This window comes from Eublepharis macularius, chromosome 5 (genome assembly GCF_028583425.1).
Source record: "Eublepharis macularius isolate TG4126 chromosome 5, MPM_Emac_v1.0, whole genome shotgun sequence".
In the NCBI taxonomy this organism is placed as follows: Eukaryota; Metazoa; Chordata; class Lepidosauria; order Squamata; family Eublepharidae; genus Eublepharis; species Eublepharis macularius.
In genome coordinates, this window is record NC_072794.1 from 175,005,636 (window position 1) to 175,026,308 (window position 20,673).

Genomic DNA, 20,673 nt, shown 5'->3' on the forward strand with positions numbered 1-20,673 from the left:
TGCTTATAGCATGGTCAAGGCTTTCCACAAACTACAAAACTTGATTGTTCAAGAGGTGTTTTTTACTCAGGCAATAAAGCAGTGCTGCAAGGAAAGGGTTCAAAGAGATGCTTTGGTGAAGGGAAAAGACCGTATACGTGTGATTAATGCTTGGTGATGGAGATACGCTCCTCTGGAGTAGCTGCCCCATTGTTCAATAGTTCATATCAAATAACTCAAGTTTTGTTTCAGTAATGTTTCATCTCTATTTGAATTTATGTCTTGGTTCAAATAAAATAAATTTTAGAAAGTGAAGTGAAAGCCGTACTCAAAGCAATTAGGAGAACCAAATCAGCAGGAGTAAATGGGCTATCAGTAGAGCTATTTCAAGCTACAGAAACAGAAAATCTTTTGCCCTGCAGAGTAGTACCTGCAGAAGGCCCCGTTCAGATGAGGGAAGCTGCAGTGCAGTCGCAGAAGGAAATCAGGCTCTTGTCTTAGATGACAGCAAAGCTTTTGACTGTGGATCATGAAAAGTTCGTGTTAAAAGGAATGGGTATGCCACAACATCTGATTGCTTTGATGCGCAACCTGTACTCGGTCAAGAGGCTACTGTTAGGACAGAATACGGGGGAAACAATTCTTTCCAACTGGCAATGGTGTCAAGACAAGGATTTACATAAAAGATTTTTTATTCTTTGACTCAGTCATCAACCAAATGGATGACTGCAAGCAAGAAATCATAAAGGAGACAGATTTGAAAGGGCAGCCACAAAGAAACTAGAAAAGATCCTTAAGGATCCTTAATGGGTCACGGGACCGAGATCAAGGTAATTCATACCACGGTATTCTTCATTAATGTGTATGGATGTGAAAATTGGACAAAAGAACAGGTGACTGGCTTGAAATGTGGAGGAAGAGTTCTACGGATACCATAAACCACCAAAATCGAGCCTGAATTCTCCCTAGAAGCTGAAATGATGAAACTGAGGCTGTTGTACTTTGGTCACATCATGAGAAGAAAACTCACCATGCAGCCTGGCTCACGAGACATCCCCCAGTCCCTTTCCAGCCAAGCCATCTGTGGCGAACAGAGGCTCTCTTAAACAAGTTATAACTTTATTTGAGGAAAATGGAATAAGAAGGGAAGGTGGATGCGGTTACTTGCAGGGGGAAAACCGAAGGATTTCAGACACACTGGAGAATGCAAAACAGAAACCACCATGAAAAGCTAACGCAACCGGAAAGGACTGGTGCCCCTGCTGGACGGCTCAGTCTCTGAGCCATGCCAGCCTAACCTAACTTCCTCCCTCCTTGCTCTTGGGAAAGGCAAGGGGAGCTCCCCCTTGAAACGTCATCATTTCTCTACAAGCTCACTGCCTCGCAGGAATGGGTGCTCTTTCCCCCGCTCTGGCTGGTGCCGAACCTATCGGTTGTTCCCTTGTGGCAGAGAAGCCGTCTTCTTCCGGGCAGCAGGGCTTTGTGACTTGTTACCCTGTTCCCACTCCCGCTAGTGGCTAGAGAGGCTGTCAGAAGGGATAGACCTGTTTTATTATTATTATTATTATTATTATTTATAGTCCGCCTTTCTCACTGAGATCCAAGGCTGATTCCACAGTGCAAGTGAAAATAGAATATACTCAAACAGCTAGGACATTCACTGAGCAATAATGAACAACCGTTAGGACTATCAGGGAAAGAGACACCGTGAGGTATGGTAGCAGAAGATTTAATAAACAAAGCCAAGCACAGAGATGAAATCTTTCTGAAACAAAGCCTAACTGATTTACATGGCATGCTTAGCAAGGTAGAAACTCCCTGGTAGGCACACGTCTACATCAGCAGACAGTACTCAGCAGCATAGCACACAGCCCCTGTCCCTACCAAGGACCTTCTCTGAGTTGCTGCTTATGACACAGCCCTTTAATCTGGGTAGAAAGCCCCCCTGAATAATTCAGTTGTGAGCTGATCCCACCCTGGTCCTCATGACGACGGGATCATCTAGATTTGTGGAGGAGAGATCCATCAATAGCTCCTAGCTATGGGGACTGCGAGGAGCACTCGTTATCCAGAGGGAGCAAGCCCTTGAGTGCTCGCCTTGGCCCCTTCGCTCTGCCGGACTGGCCCTCCACGGCAGCTGGCTGGCTGCTGCTTGGAACAGGCTGCTGGACTGGATGGGTCGATTACATATCATGTCTGCAAACTCTTGTCTTAGACATCATCAAAAGAAACTTTAATGACAAAGCTCACTAAAGAGACACAATGCTCGCAGGGGCAGAGTGCAGACGCTCCAGTTAAACGGGGACCAAAGAGAGAAGCCAGAAGGAACCGGCTTCTTCCGCCCTGGCTGAAGCTGCTTTGGGCACCACCAAGGGACATTCGGATCGTAGGAGTCGAGCACTTCCTTGCAGGGAGCGGCACATTCCCGCTCCTCTCCTCATTTCCTCTTGTACCTGCACAAAGACACAAGAACACGTCAGCCTTCCGGGGGCAGGGGGGGCGCGAGGGGGAGGAGACTGGCAGTGGAAGGGAAGGCCCTTACCTGGCCCTGGACTTGAAGCTTCCTCCTTTCCTCCTAGTGGCGAGGCCCAAGCGCTTGCGGTCTTCAAAGGAGGGCCTAAACAAAGCACAGGTCAATGTCTTTGTTGGCAGAGCCTCCAGGGCCCAACAGAGCAGGGGAATTTCGTGCGGTCTTGCTCCCCCATGTGGGGAAGGCTGGGACATGCGAGGCACCCCACCAGAAGGAGGCAAAGCATGTTGCATCGTGCACCGAGAGGCACCGTCAACAGCAAGCCTTCCTCTCGGCAGGATCCTGGCCCTGCGACGAAGCCCACCAGAGCGTGAGAGGGGGGGAGCAGTCACCCACTGCCCTGCAGCCCACCCATCCCCTGATATATTCACCCGGCACGATACTGCTTCAAGGCCTTCTTGCTTGTGTTGGTGAGCTCCTCATCAAAGACAGACACCTTCTTCTTGCACTTGTTCAGCCCTTGGGAAACAGGGAGAAGCCAGGGAGAGGCCAAAGTGAACCTCCAAGCTCATGCCCATCACACTACCAGTAGAAAACAGGACATGCCTGCAAAGACCCCCCCCCCCCCCCAATTTCCCACCTGCTACTGATGTGGCCCCTGGAACATCTTCTGGCATGGCCCGTGCTCGAGGGGCTCGGCGGTTCCTCTTTGCCAGGCGTTCGGCGTACATCTGGGCTTTCAAGATCTCAAACTGGGACCGCTCCTCAGGCTGCCAAGAGGGCACAGTCAGGCTAGGGTGTCCTCCTACACTCACTCTCTCTCCCCCCTCATAGCAGCCTTTTGCCACTACCCTCTTCAGTCCACCGCTCACCGTCATCTGGGCCTTCTTATGCCTCTCCTTCATGAACTTCTCTCTCTTCCTCTTGCCACGCAAAGCCAGGTCAAATTCCTCCAGTGCCTTGGAAACTGTGGGGAAGAGACCAAATCAGGGTGAGACGGGGGAAGCCTCAAGAGCAGCCGGTGCTTCCCTGCCAGAAGGGACCTTACGCTTCTCCTTCTTCCTCTCTTCCCGGGTCTGAAACCAGCTGCGACCAGCACCTTCTGTGGCCTCCTGCCCCCCCGTCTCCAGTTTCTGCTTGGCAGTGTTGAGCTGGGGGGAAAGGAAGGGGGAAGCAGATTCAGGAAGAATCTGGGCCTGGAAGTGGGCCCTTAAGGCAGAGGAGAAAGAACGGCTTTAAGAACATACGGACAGGCCTGCTGGATCAGACCAGTGGCCCCCCTAGTCCAGCATCCGGTCGTCCCACACAGTGGCCAACCAGTTCCTCTGTAGGGCCAGCAGCAGCACAGATGCTTTAGGCAGGCAACAGGGGCTAGTCCAGGCCCAGGTCCCATGCGGGGAGGAGGGGGTGGGCAAAGCAGCAGACCCTTCCCCTCAGCCCACGCCAGCTGAGCTTCTTATGATGCCCTGTGCCAGAGCTGCTCTGGTCCCCCCCAGTCCAAACAGGATCTGCAGGGTGCTTCCCTGAATGGGGAGAGGGGCTGGATTGGGCAGCCAGCCAAAGCCCTCCTCTGCTAGCCAACTTAGACACCCCCCCACCCCGCTCAGATCAAGCGGCTCTGTTCAGCTGCTCTGCGGATCCCCTGCATTTCCCTGAAACCTCCCCCAGCCTGCCTCCATCCGCCCCTCTCACCTGCGCCTCCGAATGTTGCAGCTCCCGCTCCTCCCGCTCCAGGCACAGCACTGCGTGCACATCTGGCTCCAGTTTCTCAATCTTCTCCCGGAAACGTAAGATCACATCTGGGGAGGGAGCAAAGAGTCGTCACCAGGCACTTACCTACCTGTTGGCCACCCCTCTCCTAGGAGCCCGCACGCATGGGCCGATCCAAGAGCCCCTCCCCCCCCCCCACACACACCTTGGGGGAGGACCCGGGCCTTGACTGGTGCTTTGGCGGCTTTGACTATTTCCTTCAGCATCTTGCGTTCCTCTTCCCCCACCAGGGACACAGAGCGGCCTGTACGCCCTGCCCGCGCTGTGCGCCCCACACGGTGAACATAATGTTTAGTGGTGTTGGGCATCGTGAAGTTGATCACCTGCGATGAACAGAGAGGAGGAAGTAAATTAGAGGATGGGGAGCAAACAGCCACCCCGGGGGGGGGGGGGGGGGGGAGAAGGGCGCAGGTGGCACCTGACCGTTTTGACGCCTTCAATGTCAAGACCTCGCGCAGCAACGTCCGTGGCCACCAGCACATCAATCTGCTCATCCTTGAAGCGGCTGTGGGGGGAAGAAGGCATCAGCGGAGGGCCGGCTCTCGCCTCCCTTGGGGCCCTCCCTTCCCGCTGCCCCTTGGCCCTGCCTACCGGAGCGCCTCCAGCCGTTGTGCCTGGGAGAGGTTTCCATGCAGCTCCCCGCCACGCAAGCCCATCAGCCCCAGCAGGATGTGCAAGCGGTGCGCTTGCTTCTTGGTCTGAGTGAAAACCATCACGTGGTCTGGGAAGGTCCTCGTGAGCAAGGCTGGAGGAAAGAGGAAGGCCTGTCAGGAAGCGGACCCCCAGCCCCAGCCCCCAACCTCCCGAAGGCCCTCCCCACAAACTCCCACCGGCTACTGTAGCCTCCCGGTCGCCTTCACGATTGGGCCGGATCCGGACAAACTCCTGGCGCAGATACGGGGCCACATCAGTATTGCTGTTCACAAAGACTCGGACGGGGTTCTTCAGGGAGACGGACGCCAAATCTTTCACCTGCCCAAGTCGGAGAGGGGGCATCAGGCCTGGCCCCCCCAGGAGAGAGCAGGGGCCCCCTTCCCGCTGCAAGAGCCAGACAGAGGCCAGAGAGAGAGAGAGAGTGCCCCCTCCTACTGCTTGCCACAATCCCCGTTCCAGGCTCCCGTCCTGGGCTCCGCCCCCGCCTACTGCCCGCCACTGACAGCCCCACCTCTGGCCTCCCTCAGTACCTCCTCAGTCATAGTGGCAGAAAAGAGCATCGTCTGCCGATGCCGCGCACAGAGCCGGATGATCTCCTTCATCTGCTCCTCAAAGTATTCATCCAGCATCCTGTGAGATGAGGCAGAGACGTGAGCAACCGAGAGGCTCCCGCTCAGCACAGGCCCCGCCTGCCACGAGCCAAGCCCCGCCAGGCCTCACCGGTCGGCCTCGTCCAGGATGAGGACCTCGATGCTGCCCAGGTGGAAAGAAGGGCAGTTGTGCAGGTGGTCGATCAGGCGCCCGGGAGTGGCGATGAGGATGTCCGGGCCTGCCCGCAGGGCTGCCTCCTGAGTCTTGAGGTCCAGGCCCCCTGCAACGAATGGCACAAGCCAGAGGAGGCCGTCAGAGGCCTGGCAGCTGCTCTTGCCAGGGAGCCAGCAACATGAGGCCAAAGTGGTCGTCAGCAAGGCTGGGAGCCTCCCCAGGCCACTCACCCACTGCCAAGCAGCAGGTGATGCTGCTGAACTGCGCCAACTGCCTGGCCACCGAGTGCACCTGGATGCCCAGCTCTCGGGTGGGGACGAGGACGAGCACGCGCGTCACGGGGGCCTGCCGGGGCTTGTAGATCAAACGCTCCAAAACAGGCAGGATGAAGGCCGCCGTCTTCCCTGAAAGACACACCCAGGGCCAGCTGAAGGTAGAGCCACAGGCTTTCAGCTCAGGGGCCAGGACCCATAGACCTGCACGCCTTCCGTGTCACGCATTTGATTTAAATCAGAGGTCCCCAACCCTTTTGAGCCTGTGGGCATCTTTGGAAGGCTGACAGCTTGGTGAGCGCAGCAACAAAATGGCTGCCACAGAAGGCGAAGCCAGCCACAGAATGGCTGCTGCAGCTTACCATCAGTCGCGCAGTGAAGATCCTTGTGCTGTGGTGACAACTGCTGCCAAAGCAACATTTTTTAAAAAATCTGCACAGCCCATCAAATCTCTAATGGCCAATCAGAAGCCCTGCCGAGTAAAAGCCCCACCTGGCTCCGCCCACTTCCTAGAAACACCTGGCAGGCACCTGGAAGGATGCTGGTGGGCAGCAGGGGGCCCAGGGCCACCACCTGAAATCCTAGGCACTCATGCTACATGCTTCATCAGATGCAGCTGACGAAGAGAGCTGTGGTTCTCGAAAGCTTATTGTAATGATTCCAAGTAAGTGTGTGCCTGTGTCTTTAAATGCTTGGTTTGAGCTAGGTGAAGAGTGGGGGCGAGAGAGGGAAGAGTGAGTGATGTGATTGGTTGATGACTGAGAGGGTGGGCGGAGTGAATGCCCTTTAGACTGACAGGCAAGAGAGAAAGGTTTCAGTCAGAGGAAAGCAGGCCGGCTGTGGGCTGCCTGAATATGTTGAAGTGGTCATGAGAGAAATATGACCTGTGTGGACCCTGAACTGAGCCTGTTTGTGAAAGGACACTCAGTCAGGGAAAGGGAGGCCAGCTGCGTGCTGCCTGAGCAGGTTTCATATTTCTGTGAATAGGAGTCAGGGAAAGGGAGGCCGGCTGCGTGCTGCCTATCTTTGAAGTATTTGTGAGAGAACTATGGAGTCTAGTGAAGGCGGCTCACTGTGTGCGAAGCCTGAGAATGAGTTTATAGGAAGTAACTTTAAGAACTAAGAACTACTTTTATGAAACCGATATGCTTCTTGACTAAATAAAAGTTTATTTTGTTTTGTTATATCCCAGTGTAGCTGTCATTGCTATATCCCATTTCTATCCTCAGGGCCACATAGAACCACGAAGGAGCCTGACGCTTAAACACGTTACCAAAGGGGAAATTTGAATAAAATATCTTGGAATAATATATTCCTGGTGGCAGCAAACTACCCAGAGGGTGTAAGGGGAAGATTAAAAGAAAAATCTACCCCAAAGAAAGTACAGGTCATAACACTTATGCTACAGTAAAGTTGGTTAGTCTTAAACATGCTACTGGACTCTTTACTATTTTGCAGACTAACACGGCTAACTCCTCTGGATCTATTCTTATGTACTTCTCATAACTACTGCAGAAAGTTCACCAGCTGGTCAGGAAAAGTACAGGATCTTTTATCTTTGACAGCCAATTAATGCAGTTGAAGAAACAGTAGTCTCCTCTTAATTGCAAGTAAGAAATAATTTAACCTTTTTAATCTTGCTTGAGCAGCTAACAAGTAATTATGAGGATGAAATCATTTGGAGAAACAATCACATGATAGATCACAGGTTAAAAGATTTATCTAAGGTGGTGACTGTTCACGTTTCTCCAAAGAGTGTCATGCAGATACCTCATTAGGGTTCTGTGGAGGGAACTCTTAAGAAAGGGGCGACATTGGGGGGTGTCTTGGGCTTTCAAGCACTGCCCCACCATTAGCTGAAATCTGATTCTTTTTGAACCTCCTGTATTTGTTAACACTTGAGAATGTTTGGAGATTTGATTTGACTAGCACGCTTTGTTGAAGTAGCTTTAGGATTAATTTAGCACCATTGTACATTTCTGGTTTAAAAAAAAGTCTTAGTTCAGTAAGAATCATTAGAAAAGTTTGTGGGTTTGCTGGTAAGATAAGAAATGCAAAATGGATGATTCCTGACACTGGAACTTACCCGTCCCAGTTGCCGCGCAAGCACAGACGTCCTTCCCCAGCAGCCCCACCGGGATGCAAGCCTTCTGGATGGGCGTTGGCTGCTTGAAGCCAAGGGCAGTCACTGCCTGCAATTATACGAGGCTGCCTTACACAGCGAGCCAGAGCACGGGCACAGCAAGGTCGACTCTGTCTCCTCTGACCGGAAGTGAACCTGGAGACTCCCTCACAACCCCTCAACTGCTGCCTGCCCCATCATCTCTCCGGGCCTTGCCTTCTCACACAAGGAGATGCTTGAACACGGAAAGCCCCCCTCTGCTCAGTCACACACACACCCCAACCACACAAACACACAGGTCAACGCGGTCCCCTCTGACTGGCAGTGGCTCTCCAGGGTCTCAGGAACAGGAAGGAGGACCTTCACACCACCCACTCAGCCTCTGATCCTTCCACAACTGGAGATGCTGCTGGGATTGAGCTGGGGCCTCCTGGGTCCAAAGCAGGCCGAGCGATCCTGCCACTCAGCTACGGCCACTCCCTAGATGAGCGGTTGCAACGCGCTATCATTTATGTCATGGAGACCCACAAGAGTTTCAGGGAATGAGCTTATTTCCCTTCTTCAGATATCTGAAGAAAGGAGCTCTGACTCTCGGAAGCTCTTTTTTTTTTTTGCATGGAATAGTGTTCGAATGTTTATTTATAATGTTTGTACTGTTTTTAGATTGTATGTTGCAAACTGTGTGTCATCACACTGCCCTGAGCCCGTCTGACGGGGAGCGCAGCGTAGAAGTGTAATAAATAAAATAAATAAAAAATAGCCTGAAAACGTTGTCATCTTCCCTGCTGTTGTACTGCAGACCAACATGGCTACCCACCTGAAACTATTTATATCCTGCTTTTTACCCCAGTGGGAAGCCAAAGCGCTTCACATCATAGAAACATAGAGCTGGACGGGTCATCTACATGCACAAAGCAGGACGTTCACAGCTATCCTCCCCCCAGCTCCCCCGTGACCCCTGCTCTATGCCCAGAGGAAAGCAAAAAATGTCCAAGATCCCGGCCAATCTGGCCTGGAGGAAAATTCCTTCATGACCCCAAAGTGGCCATTGGCATCACCCTGCACATTTAACCTCACAACTACTGCCCTGTGAGACAGGCTGAGAAAGAGCGATTGGCCCAGCAAGGACTCCATGACAGGCAGGGACTTCCCAGATCCCAGTCTGACCCTCTAAGCAATACGCCAGGCCAGCTCTCAAGTGAGCCGGGTCACATCCCTGACCCAAACCAAACACCTCAGCTGTGGAAGGGCAGCCTGCCCGAGATCTCCCCCCCTGGCCCTTCCAAGACTCAGCAGAACACCTGGTGTATGGAAGCCGGCCTCGCCCCACTCTGCCTGCCCTGCCCTGCCCTCACTGTGAGGGGCAGAGAGGCTGGTCCTTTGGGCTGGGCTGAGTGAATCCCTGACAGCATCTACAGTTAGCTAGGTAGCAGGTGATGCAAAAGAGCCAGGACCCTGGAGAGCGGCTTCCAAAGGAGCGGAAAGGCCTGACACCGCAGAAGGTGGCTTTGAGCGCATGACTTTCTTCAGGCAGCTGCCCTGGCAGAACACGGATGAAACACGAGCCACCCATCCATTCCCTGCCTTGGATCCATGAATAATTTCTGCAGACCGAAGGGGATTTCCATCAGAGCTTCCTCCTTCCTGCTGCACTCCAAAACACTGCCTCTGCAGGAAGGGGACCCCCAGGGAAAGCATCAGGAGCCTGAAAATTGCCCCCCATTCTGCCTGTGGTCCAACCCACTTGCTAGGAGGCTGCATCTTTACAAGACAGTGACAAACCATGCCAAGGCCATTCCAGCCTGGGGAATAGGCCTTGGGAAGCTCGTATATAGTTTTTGTTTCTAAATGCTTAGAAATTGTCGGTAACCGTGACGTCAAACAAGTTTGAGAGTAGGTCTCAAAACCCTCCCCAAAACAACCCCCTCTATCCTTTCTGCCCACGGCTTCCATGGAAAGGATTCACTGGATACCTTCAGCAACGGGCGGGACAGGTTCATGTCCTGGAATGACAGGCTGTCGTCATACTGAGAGGCGTCTTCACCAAAGACCAGCTCCGTTTCCTGGAATGCGAGATCCTAACGAAAGACAGGAGACCTTTTCCACGTGGATTCCTCCTCCCCAACTAACAGGCCTTTCTTTATGACAGGCAGTGGCAAGGGCCTTTCACGCTGGGCCCAGCTCCACGCCAGCTCACCTCTTCCTCTGCCCTGTTCCGTTTCCTCTTCTCCTTCACCTTGAGCGTATCTAACAAAGCAGCAAAAGCCAAACATCTGTTATTTAGGTCAACAGACTCCGCTCAAGCATTCAGTTCGCTGTTCCAAATGGAAGACAAAAAAAGGGCGGAGACCCCTCCCATGAATGATTCATGACTTTTTCATGGATTAAAGCTCACTTTAGAGACCGCAAACCTACAAAGCTCTACAGGAGGCCGTGGAAAATTTTCTTTTAATCGAGGACCCTTCCCTGAAATTTAGGAGCCAAACTCATCTTTCAGCCTTCAGGGCTCTGTAGGGTTATGACTATATTTTGTAATGCTTGCAATGAAAAATCCTGATCTGTTCACAATTTCTCATGTTGCACACCCATTTTAGAGAAGGCAACCCATCCCCAGAGGGGAAGAGTCTGCTTCTTTTACAACAGTGCCTGCCAGTTTTTATAAGCATTAAAAAAAGTCTGCCACCACAGATCATGATGAGAACACCCCTTGTTTTCAATCCCTTTCCTAAAAATTCCTGGCAGAGTTTTCTTTTTGTGCTGCCGCCTCATAATGAATCAATATTAGCTTTCCGCTACAATCCCCAAAGATTGCTTTCTCCATCAGTTCATTCCCCTTATGTTTGCTAGCATATTTGACAAAACAAAACACGGCCCTGCACACATTTAACTAAAAATAAAACTAGGAAGATTCAAGCAAACAGTTCACATCCGTACACTGCACGTAATCCCGAAGGAGAGGAATTATTTATTTATTTTTTATTTCATCGTATTTATATTCCGCCCTCCCCGCAAGCAGGCTCAGGGCGGATAACACAACTAGTAGATAACTCCACGTGAAGGAAATTGACAAATAAAGCCAAATATCAACACAGTTTATTTATCTAACGTTGATTGGTTGACAGTTCTTGACTCTCCTTAAAATCATTGCCACTGAGCATATATTTAGGTGCGTCGCTGTGTTGACGTTTGGCTCTATTCGTCAATCTCCTTCACGTGGAGTTATCTGCTAGTTGTGTTTATTCCATATGGTGAAGGTGCCTCCTGTTCATGTACTGTTTCAGGGCGGATAACAGCATTAAGAACATTTAAAACATTTCATATAAAACATTTAAAAGCATTGTACAAAAATATAAAAAAATAGCAGCACTTCTTTTCTTTTTCTTGATGGTGGCAATACCGTAAATTGCAAATAGTGCAACAGTGCAGTTGAACATAGCAGCAGCTTGAGAACAGTGGTGGGCAGCTCTCATAGGGAGGGGAGTAGATGTTGTATATCCTCCAGCCAGCGGAGGCCCAGCCTCAGCCATAAGCCTGGCGGAACAACTCTGTCTTACAGGCCTGGAGGAAAGATAGTAGATCCTGCCGGGCCCTGGTCTCGGCAGACAGAGCGTTCCACCAGGTAGGAGCCAGGACTGAGAAAGCTCTGGCTCTAGTCGAGGCCAGGCGGGCCTCCCTGGAGCCAGGGACTGATAACAATTTCTTTTCTCCTGATCGGAGGGTCCTCTGGGGAATATACGGGGAGAGACGGTCCCTCAGGTACGCTGGCCCCAGTCCGCACAGGGCCTTATAGGTCAATACCAAGACCTTGAACCTGATCCGATACTCCACTGGCAACCAATGCAGCTCGCGCAATGTTGGTGTAATATGTGCCCTATTTGGTGCTTTCATAATGATGCGCGCAGCTGCATTTTGCACCAGCTGTAATCTTCGGGTCAGGCTCAGGGGTAGGCCCGCGTAGAGCGAGTTACAGTAATCTAACCTAGAGATGACCGTTGCCTGGATCACTGTAGTTAAGTCACAGGTAGACAGGTAAGGGAAAAGTTGCCTGGTCTGCCGCAGGTGGAAAAAAGAAGACCTGACAACCGCTGTGACCTGTGCCTCCATTTTCAGGGAGGCATCTAGGATCACCCCCAGGCTCTTAACCCTTGGAACTGGCACAAGCTGTGCCCCATCGAGGGCCGGGAGCCGGAATCCCAAATCCAGTCCTCCATGGCTCAAGTACAGGACCTCCGTCTTTGTTGGGTTCAGTTTCAGCTGACTCTGCTTCAACCAACCAGTCACGGCTGCAAAAGCATGTTCCAAGATGTCTGGGGCTGAGCTGGGCCGGCCGTCCATCATCAGATACAGCTGGGTGTCATCTGCATATTGATGGCACCCAAGCCCAAAACTTCACACCAGCTGGGCAAGGGGGCGCATACAGATGTTAAACAGTAAAGGGGAGAGTATTGCCCCCTGTGGGACCCTGCACACCAAAGGGTGACGGGGTGACAATTTCTCCCCAAGCACCGCCCTCTGTCCCCAACTGTGGAGAAAAGAGACAAGCCTCTGTAAGGCAGTCCCTCGTATCCCCACATCGGCGAGGCGGTGGGTCAGAAGATCGTAATGGACTGTGTCAAACGCTGCTGACAAATCCAATAATATCAGCAGCGCTGAACCACCTCGGTCCAGATGTCTGTGAAGGTTGTCTGTGAGGGCGACCAGCAGTGTCTCCGTCCCATGTCCTGGCCAGAACCCGGACTGAAAGGGATCTAGGGCCGAGACATCATTCAGAAAACCCTGTATCTGTCCCACCGCTGCCTGCTCAATCACCTTTCCCAGAAACGGGAAGTTCGAGACTGGGCGATAATTGACCCGGTCAGTGGGGTCCAGTGATGGTCTCTTCAGGAGCGGTCTCACCACAGCTTCCTTTAGTGGCCCGGGGGAAACCCCAGTGCCCAGGGATGTGTTAACAATGGCCTCCAATGAGGACTGCAGACCATCCACACTGGCCTTTACCAGCCACGATGGGCATGGGTCCAGGGGGCACGTGGTGGGCCTAACAGATTGCAGGGTCCTGTCAATCTCTTCCCCGGAGAGTGGACTGAACTGATCAAATATTGACCCTAAAGACGGCCAAGGGGTCTCGAGTTCCTTCACTGTATCAACTGTGGCTGGCAGGTCACGGTGGAGAGACAAAAAATTTTCAGCAAAAAAGCTCCCAAAAGCCTCACAGCTGATGTCCGAATTCTGAATTTGGCAGTCTCCCCCTGGGAGGGAGACTAGTGACCGAACCACATTGAACAATTTTGCTGGGCATGAGCTAGCTAATGCGATAGAGGCTGTGTAAAACTCCTTCTTCACAGCCTTCACCACCACCTCATAGGCTTTCATAAATGTCCTATAAGATGATCTTGCCTCTTCGTCGTGAGATCGCAGCTCCCCGTCGCCGTCTTAGCTCCCGCTTCTTCTCTCAAAGCTCCTCTGTCTACCAGGGAGCACGTCTTGCACGGGGGCAAAGAGGGCAATGGGGGGCAATTTCATTGATGGCTTCGGAGAGCCGGCACTGCCAGTCCTCCACCAGCTCATCCAACGAACCGCCGTGGAGCATAGGATCCTGCAGAGCATTCTGGAAACCAATTGGCTCCATAAGTCTCCGCGGGCGAGCATAAATCAGCTCACCGCCCTTGCGAGGGGGGGTGGTGGCATCTCCAGTCTAGCCCTCAAAACCGAGTGGTCTGACCATGGCACTGGTTCTATTGCCTCTAGATCCACATCAAGGCCCATCCCGAAGATCAAGTCTAGCGTGTGGCCCGCTCTGTGTGTGGGGGTCGATACAAATTGGGAGAGTCCCAGTGCTGCCATGGAAGCTACTAGGTCCACAGCCTGCGCAGAGGAGGCGTCTTCAGTGTGGACGTTGAAGTCCCCCAAGACCAACACTCTGGAGAACTCCAAGGCCCACCCCGCTACCTCCTCTAGCAGGCGCGACAGGGTATCTGCTGCTGTGCTAGGCGGCCGGTACACCAGACAGATGGCCAAACTCTCCTCTGCACCCCACACCAGGCCTACACATTCAATGCCAGAGATCTCAAGGTCAGTTCTCCCAGGGCAACCATTTCGCCCTCCCTCACCCAGGTCTTAGTCACGCATACCAGGTCCATATTGCTCACCGCAAAAAAGTCTTGCAATGTAGCAGTCTTATTATTTATGGACCTGGCATTGCACAACATCAGTGTCGAAGGGAGGTTCCTTCTTCTAGCTCCATCCCCAGCATATTTCGGGATGGGACACAGGTTAGAAGGGCACCGAGCTAAACCATATCTCCGTGCCCTTCTCAGCCAAGACCAGCTCCCACCGCCATACCTCCCATATCCCCAGAGCAGGGGTGGGCAATTGTTTTGGCTCAGGGGCCACTTTGTGGGAGCGGAGGTTAGCGGAGGGCCGCACCTTTTAAAATGATTGCATTCATTAGTTCAGAAAAGGTCTAAATTGTATCATAAAAATCAATAAATATAAATTAAATAAAATAGTGGTAGGAATAAGATTTCCATCCTCTCATGCAATCTCAATTATAAAACCCAGAGCGAGTCATTGGAGTCCCTCTTTCCCTGTGAAGCTTTCTAGGGGCCGGTGCCTCGAATCCCTCCCCTCCCTTGTTGTTTCTCACTCAGGCTGGACTCCTGGAGGCTTTGGTGCATGGACACAAAACAAGTTTGCTCAGTGACCTGTAGGGTGAGGGGAAAAACCTTTGCCAGCTCTGCAAATGACCCAGCACTGATCCTTGCTGTTACTGTGTACTCAGCGACCTTCCCAATTTCCGCTATGCAGCCTGACATTTTTGGACACACAGATTGGAGCTCTGCCCATGGTTAACCTAAAGCTTTCTGAAAATATTTGCAAAGAATCGGCGCAGGTAGCGGAGGGCGTGGGAGTGGGGGGGGGGAGTGGGGAGAGAAAAGGCCGGCCAACGCAATCACCACAGGGGCGGAAACTTCCTAATTTTCAGGCTGCTCAAATTCCAGGCTGGGCAATGGCGGGAGAGAAGTAAAAACAAACGCATCCCCGACCGCCTAAACACAGCGACGCTTCATTTCCCAGCAGGTGGCTCCGCGCAAAGTGCCGCGACCAATGGGGGCTGGAACAGCGTTGCTGGGCTTGGCTGGCCTCGTCTGCAAAGGCATTTTCCACATTAGCAAGAGGCTCTCGCCCTGTGCACAAGCCTCAAAGCGCTGCCACGCTTGTTTTATTAAAATTATCTCAAGCCCTGCATTCCCGCCGTCTCTGCGCGTCTTTCGATAAACCAGACCCGCCGAGCCGCCCAATTCTTCCCGAGGGCTCAATGGCCAGGAGATACCACCACCTTGTCCGCGCGCCTCTTTCCGGCTCTGGCGGCGGCTAAACCCAGCTTTTTGCTTTCGGGTGGTGCCGGGCGGCTGCTTAACCCGGGCAAGGGCTGCGCTGAAGCCAGTTGCTTCTCACTGGCCATGTGGCCAGCAGAGAGAACCAGGGGGGGGGGAGGCGGCAGCGGCGAAGCTGCGACAGGTGGACAGGCGCACGCACGCACAGACACGCAGAGCCAGCGAGGCAGAGGCTGCTCCGGTATTGTTATCGTTGTGTGCGAGCCGAGGAGGGCTGGCCGGGGGCGGCGAGGCAAGAAAGTGAAGGCGGCTGAGCGAGGGACGCTGGGCGAGCATGCCGCAGGAGACGTGGCCGCGGGCCGCAGAGCCACGGAGCGCTGGCCGACGCGCTGAGAGCGCAGCAGCAAAAAAAAGGGGCATGTTCCCAGGAAAAGCCCACAGGAGCCACTGACGCCGAGGTGGTGTACTGTTTTGGCGGGCCACAAAAAACTCTGTAGCGGGCCGCATGCGGCCCGCAGGCCACCATTTTCCCACCCCTGCCCTAGAGGACTGGGATCTCTGACTCCATACTGGCCCCCCTCCCTATGCCCACCACTATCCAGTTCACTTCTCGTTTCGACCGGCAGTCCAAACAGCAGTGACCGATGACACTGATATTAACCACATATCATATAGCAAAGACCTAGCCATATACATATCTCAGACCTTATGAAACATTCCTATCAAATACAATTTACTCTTGAGTCAATGTGTTTGAACACAGTCCTCAGTAGCCTAACCCTAACTACGTAGTTTGGCTCCCCTCCACTCATCAACTTTTTGAAGCTCCAATTTGCAACAGTCTAGGAAAACTTTTCTTTCTTTTTTAATAGTTTCAGGGAACAATTTCCTTTTCTAGGCCGCACTAACAGGGTAGCATAAACCAAATTCAACCCTCAAACTAACAACCCTTTTGTCCAGAGGTTAGAAAATATGTTACTATATTAAGGCCACAGTAGATCGTGGCCGTAATATATATCCCCCAATTTAGTCGGTTCCAAAACCATTCATTTCAATTTTAGTTTAATTAACCTCAGCAATACCTCGCCCCCCCTCAATCTAATATAACACCACATTAACTTCAACTACAACCAGCAGTTTTGATTTACTCAGGTTGATATCTTAACCCCCTCCCCTTTAAACCACAGCTAAACAGAGTGGTACAGTAGTTACAATCTTCCAATCCTAGGGCACAATAATATAATCAACTAACTCTAGATTTCTCAAGCCCTAATAATCTACTATCAGTGATTTAGGTCTTCGGGCTGATAACTCCAAGGTTTCACCAGCTATTTCAAGGCTCAGCTGGTTACAGCTGTAATTCCGTTTGTTGTGCAAAGAAGAAAGGCCAGCAGCCTCCTACGGCCTCTCCAGAGCACCCAGCCCTGCTCCACCCCGAAATTCCGAAATTCCCCGAGGGTCTCCGAGGGAGCAGTTTCGTCTTCCAGTCGCCTTACAGTAGCCGCCTGTTCACTGCTGGTTTCCTCTTCGCCTTCCTCCCAGTCTCTCTGTCAGCTCCCAAACCTCCAGGTAAAAATCCTTTCCAACTGGCTAATTGGGGCGCCGACTTGAGGTTGGGGCTAGGCTGATCTCCCAGACACTGCCTCAGTGTCTTCGTCATCCTCCTCCAGGCTCAACTCACTTGCCAGAAGCAGCTGTAACTCCATTGCTGTTGCTGCTTAAGTTAAACGTTGCTAACTAAAGTTACGGGGCAGTTGTAGCTCCGTTGTTGTTATTGCTGTTCCGCTTGCTGCCCGCTCTGTTGCTGTTAGGCACTGTCCTGTTGCTGTTCCAGACTTAATAACTCAGAAAAAATTGTAAAAGTTGTTGTAAAAAGTTGTTTTAGGTGCTCAGAATTTTCCACTGGCATGTTACTTCGCAGTGTTTGATATTTTTCAGCAGAGCACTCACCAGGGACTCACGCCCATGCTGCCATCTTATCTGCTTATCCTCTTTTAAAGAGAACCACCTTGTCACTAGAGACTCATTCTGCACATAGCCACTCCTGACTGCGGGGCTCATTCGCCCCCTGCAGTAGCAGATGGTTGGGGCTGGAAGAACAAAGGAGAAGGCTGTTCTTGGAGGCCGAGATGCAAGTGTGCCGTGCCGAAAGTACGGATTCCCTACCTTTTCTGGTGACCTCTAATGCTAACTGGGCACCCGTCAGAGTAAAGGCAGAAGGTGGGCAAGTTAAAAGCAACCACAGAGAGCACGGAAGAAATCACAGACTCGTTCAGGCACAAACTCCGGGCGCAGGAAAGGCACTCGTCCCGGATGACCCACTCACGGAAACTCTGAAGACAGAGACCGAGAGAGGGGGGGGGGGTGCCCTCAGAAGCGATTTCAGGCAAGGGGCAGATCCCCATGGGAGAAGCAGGCCCTCCCAAGAGTTCCACCCCAGGCAGCAAGGCACTCCTCAGGCAAGTCGGCTAGTGCTCTCTCAGTCACTTTGCCCAGAAAGGGCAGAGAAGAGGCAGCAGGGTAATTGCCCATGTCAGATTTGTCCAGGGATTTTCTTCGTAAACAACGTGCAGAAACCACTGCCTCTCACACTCTCAACAAGAAAGGTGCCCTACAAGGATCATAAATAAGAATAAGTGAATCTGGCAAGGAAAATATGAGGCCTGCGCCCCCACATACTGAATGAGCTTCACGTCCAGACCTTCATTCCCAGGGCTTTCATGTAGAAGTTAAATGAGCGCAAGGGACACAACAAAGCTCCGTGGTCACACGTGGAAGCGAGGAGCCTTCTAGTGCCACTGTCTGGAACCTGCCCAGCAGGTAGAGAGGTGCAACCACCAGAACCCTATACCGTCAACTCACACCTCCAACAGGCAATCCAGGATCCTGTGGTTAAGTACAACCGAGAAAATCAAAACCAGCAAGGTTACATTCCTCTACCACTCTTCTCCTGGCAGAGTCAAGTTGCCAGCCAAGAAGGCAAATGCAGCTGTGTTCATTCAAATAGTTCAAATGGAGCTGCGCCACTCCCTTAAGAGCCTTGACCAAGGAGAGGACAGCAACAGATCCACAGCTGGAACTGCGAGTCCAAGAGGAGCTGAACCAGGAGTGCCCTCCCCACCACCTCCAGCAAAGACCGTCCAGTACTGGCAGGACCCAACCACCCGATGGGGAAACAGTGTGACCGGTGTGCCTTCTCCCTCGCACACAAACACTGCCGCCTTCTCCGCTTTCCTAACCCAAACGCTTTCTCCTGGCAGGCCTCACTTTGCCAGTCTTGGGCTCGCATAAGCGGCCCTTGGGGGGTGGATCGGATCCTACAAAGCATAAGCTGAAGGTTCTGACAGACCTTGCCTGGCTGGTGGGGGAGGGGGATTCAGGTGGGATCATCCTCACACTTGCCTTTGTGCAAGCAGAAATACAGCCGGTTGAAGAAATATTGGGGGGGGGGATTCCCCTAGCGCCTCCTCAGTGCAGCCCCCCCCCCCAACTTTGCAACCTCCATCATAAGCTGAAGTCTGGATCCGAAATAATAAAACCCAGCTCATTAGACTTAAGAGTTTTATTAGATTTACAAGTGTGTTTATTTCCTTGTGTTTCATGAACAGGATAAACTTCACTAGGTAGATTCTCTATACTAAATTAGATATCAACAATATTATCTTGATTTTGTAGTAGTTATAATTGCAGCTATACAATATTTACACACTCATCACTTTACACAAAGCTAAAAAAAACCCTCGCTGAACTTCTTGACCAAAGTGCCAAGAAATGCAAGTTGGTATGTCACCCTTTTACGAAAAGGCCTAATGTCTACAAAGCACGGGAAACCAGACCAAGACTAGTAACAGAACACCAGCTTACTTGTTTCTCAGTAATACCATTTATTCCTCCAGATGTGCATCTGCTCAGCTCTGTAAACCTATGCATCCATACATCTCATTGATCCAGAGGACATTGTTTCTGCCACAACTGGCAAGAGATGCTACTGCTGCTTTATAAGATATGAAAACATGCTATAAAACAAAACTGCAGAACGTTCCTCCAGATGCAAGCACATGAAAATTACCGCATGGCAGACAAACCTGACTCAAGCTTATGCTTGCTTACCTGCATTTGAGAAGATGCCTTCATCTGCAGAAGAGTACACGTCTTCCTCACTATCTTCAGGACTTGCCTTGTCCCCAGCCTCATGTGTAGTCTCTCCGGCCCCTCTATTTGTGGTTTCTTGTTCTGTTTGATTCTCCTAAGGCACACACACCATAGCACGGAGCGTAGCAAACTCTTGGCACAGCCACAGACTGCCCCATAGCCTTAGGGCTCATAGAGGCAGCTGTGCACCCCACTCTCCCCTTGGTGGTCTTCTCGGTGTGTTTTCTCCCCTCTCACCCCCACTGGTTGTGTTCAGTGCGCACACTGCCACCGCCCCCCATTTCCTCTGTGTGAGTGTGTGTGTTCACACCCCCTCAGCTGCCCCGCTCTGACCCGGGGTTGGCTGCCTGCCGGGCTCAGGAAGCGCCCAGTGACGCCCGACGCGCTGCTCCAGCCCTGGCCCCACGACAAGGGGAATGACACGAGGCGACCCACCGCCTGCCTCAGCGGACCTGCCGGGCCACGCGCGGAACAAGCCCAAGAGAGAGAGAGCGCCCCCCCCCCCCCGCTCACCTGCGCCCGCCTCTTCCTCCGCACCGCCGCGATCTTCTCGTCCAGGCTGGAGGCCTTCCTCTGGGGAGGGAGAGGCAGAGACAGAGGCCGGTCGCAGGAGCGTCGGCGGGGCCCCGGCCCGGCCCCGGCCCCCCAGCCCCGGCCCCCGCCTCACCTGGCGCTTCAACTGGCCCAGCGCCTCGGCCCACGTCCCGCCGCCCCGCCCGGCCGCCGCCTCCTTCTCGGCGAAGACGAACCCGGGCGCGAAGACTCCGCGGCGGCCTCCTGCTCCGCGACGGCCCCTGCCCGGGAGAGGCCGCGGCTCCTGCAGCACGGGAGAGAGAGAGAGAGAGAAGGGAGGGCGGCTGAAGGCCCCGCCAGCTCCAGGCAGCCCGACCCGGAGGCGCTCCTCGCCCGCCCGCCCGCCCGCTGCCCACCTGGGCGCCGTCCGAGTCCGATCCCGAGTCCGTCTCCTCCGCGGCGCCCTCCGGCCCGTCCAGGCCCCACTCCGGGCTCGCCTCGAGGTCCATGCCGACAGAGACACCCAACGGACCGGAAGTGCCGGGCCCCGCCTCGCCGGCCGGGAACAACGCCGCCGACAGGAGGTTCCGGCCGCCCGCGGAGAATCCCCGCCCCGCCTCTCGCTCCTCCCCCGGGGGCGGG

The 20,673-nt window shown here is 52.9% G+C and overlaps 1 protein-coding gene across 1 annotated transcript; it reads right to left on the bottom strand.

Annotated features, from left to right (window-relative positions):
- Nucleotides 1-1,282: 1,282 nt before the first annotated feature.
- On the bottom strand, nt 1,283-20,575 carry DDX27 (DEAD-box helicase 27). Its single transcript, XM_054980228.1, has 21 exons — nt 20,448-20,575; nt 20,186-20,335; nt 20,032-20,091; nt 19,477-19,612; nt 10,230-10,279; nt 10,006-10,110; nt 7,997-8,102; nt 5,869-6,042; nt 5,594-5,744; nt 5,404-5,503; nt 5,050-5,191; nt 4,811-4,964; nt 4,643-4,724; nt 4,365-4,542; nt 4,142-4,248; nt 3,498-3,600; nt 3,322-3,416; nt 3,090-3,219; nt 2,881-2,968; nt 2,522-2,596; nt 1,283-2,432 (listed from the first exon to the last, which is right to left on the bottom strand). Exons 1-21 carry the CDS (start codon nt 20,538-20,540, stop codon nt 2,417-2,419), a joined length of 2,295 nt encoding a protein of 764 aa, XP_054836203.1. The 5' UTR covers nt 20,541-20,575; the 3' UTR covers nt 1,283-2,416.
- Between the last annotated feature and the right edge of the window lie 98 nt (nt 20,576-20,673).

Coding starts and splice junctions, on each gene's coding strand:
- DDX27 (XM_054980228.1), bottom strand. CDS start 20,540: ATGGACCTCGAGGCGAGCCCGGAGTGGGGCCTGGACGGGCCGGAGGGC. Junction 3,220..3,321: donor ATAAGAAGGCCCAGATGACG/GTGAGCGGTGGA, acceptor CCCTCTTGGCAG/CCTGAGGAGCGGTCCCAGTT. Junction 2,597..2,880: donor TTGAAGCAGTATCGTGCCGG/GTGAATATATCA, acceptor TGCTTTGTTTAG/GCCCTCCTTTGAAGACCGCA.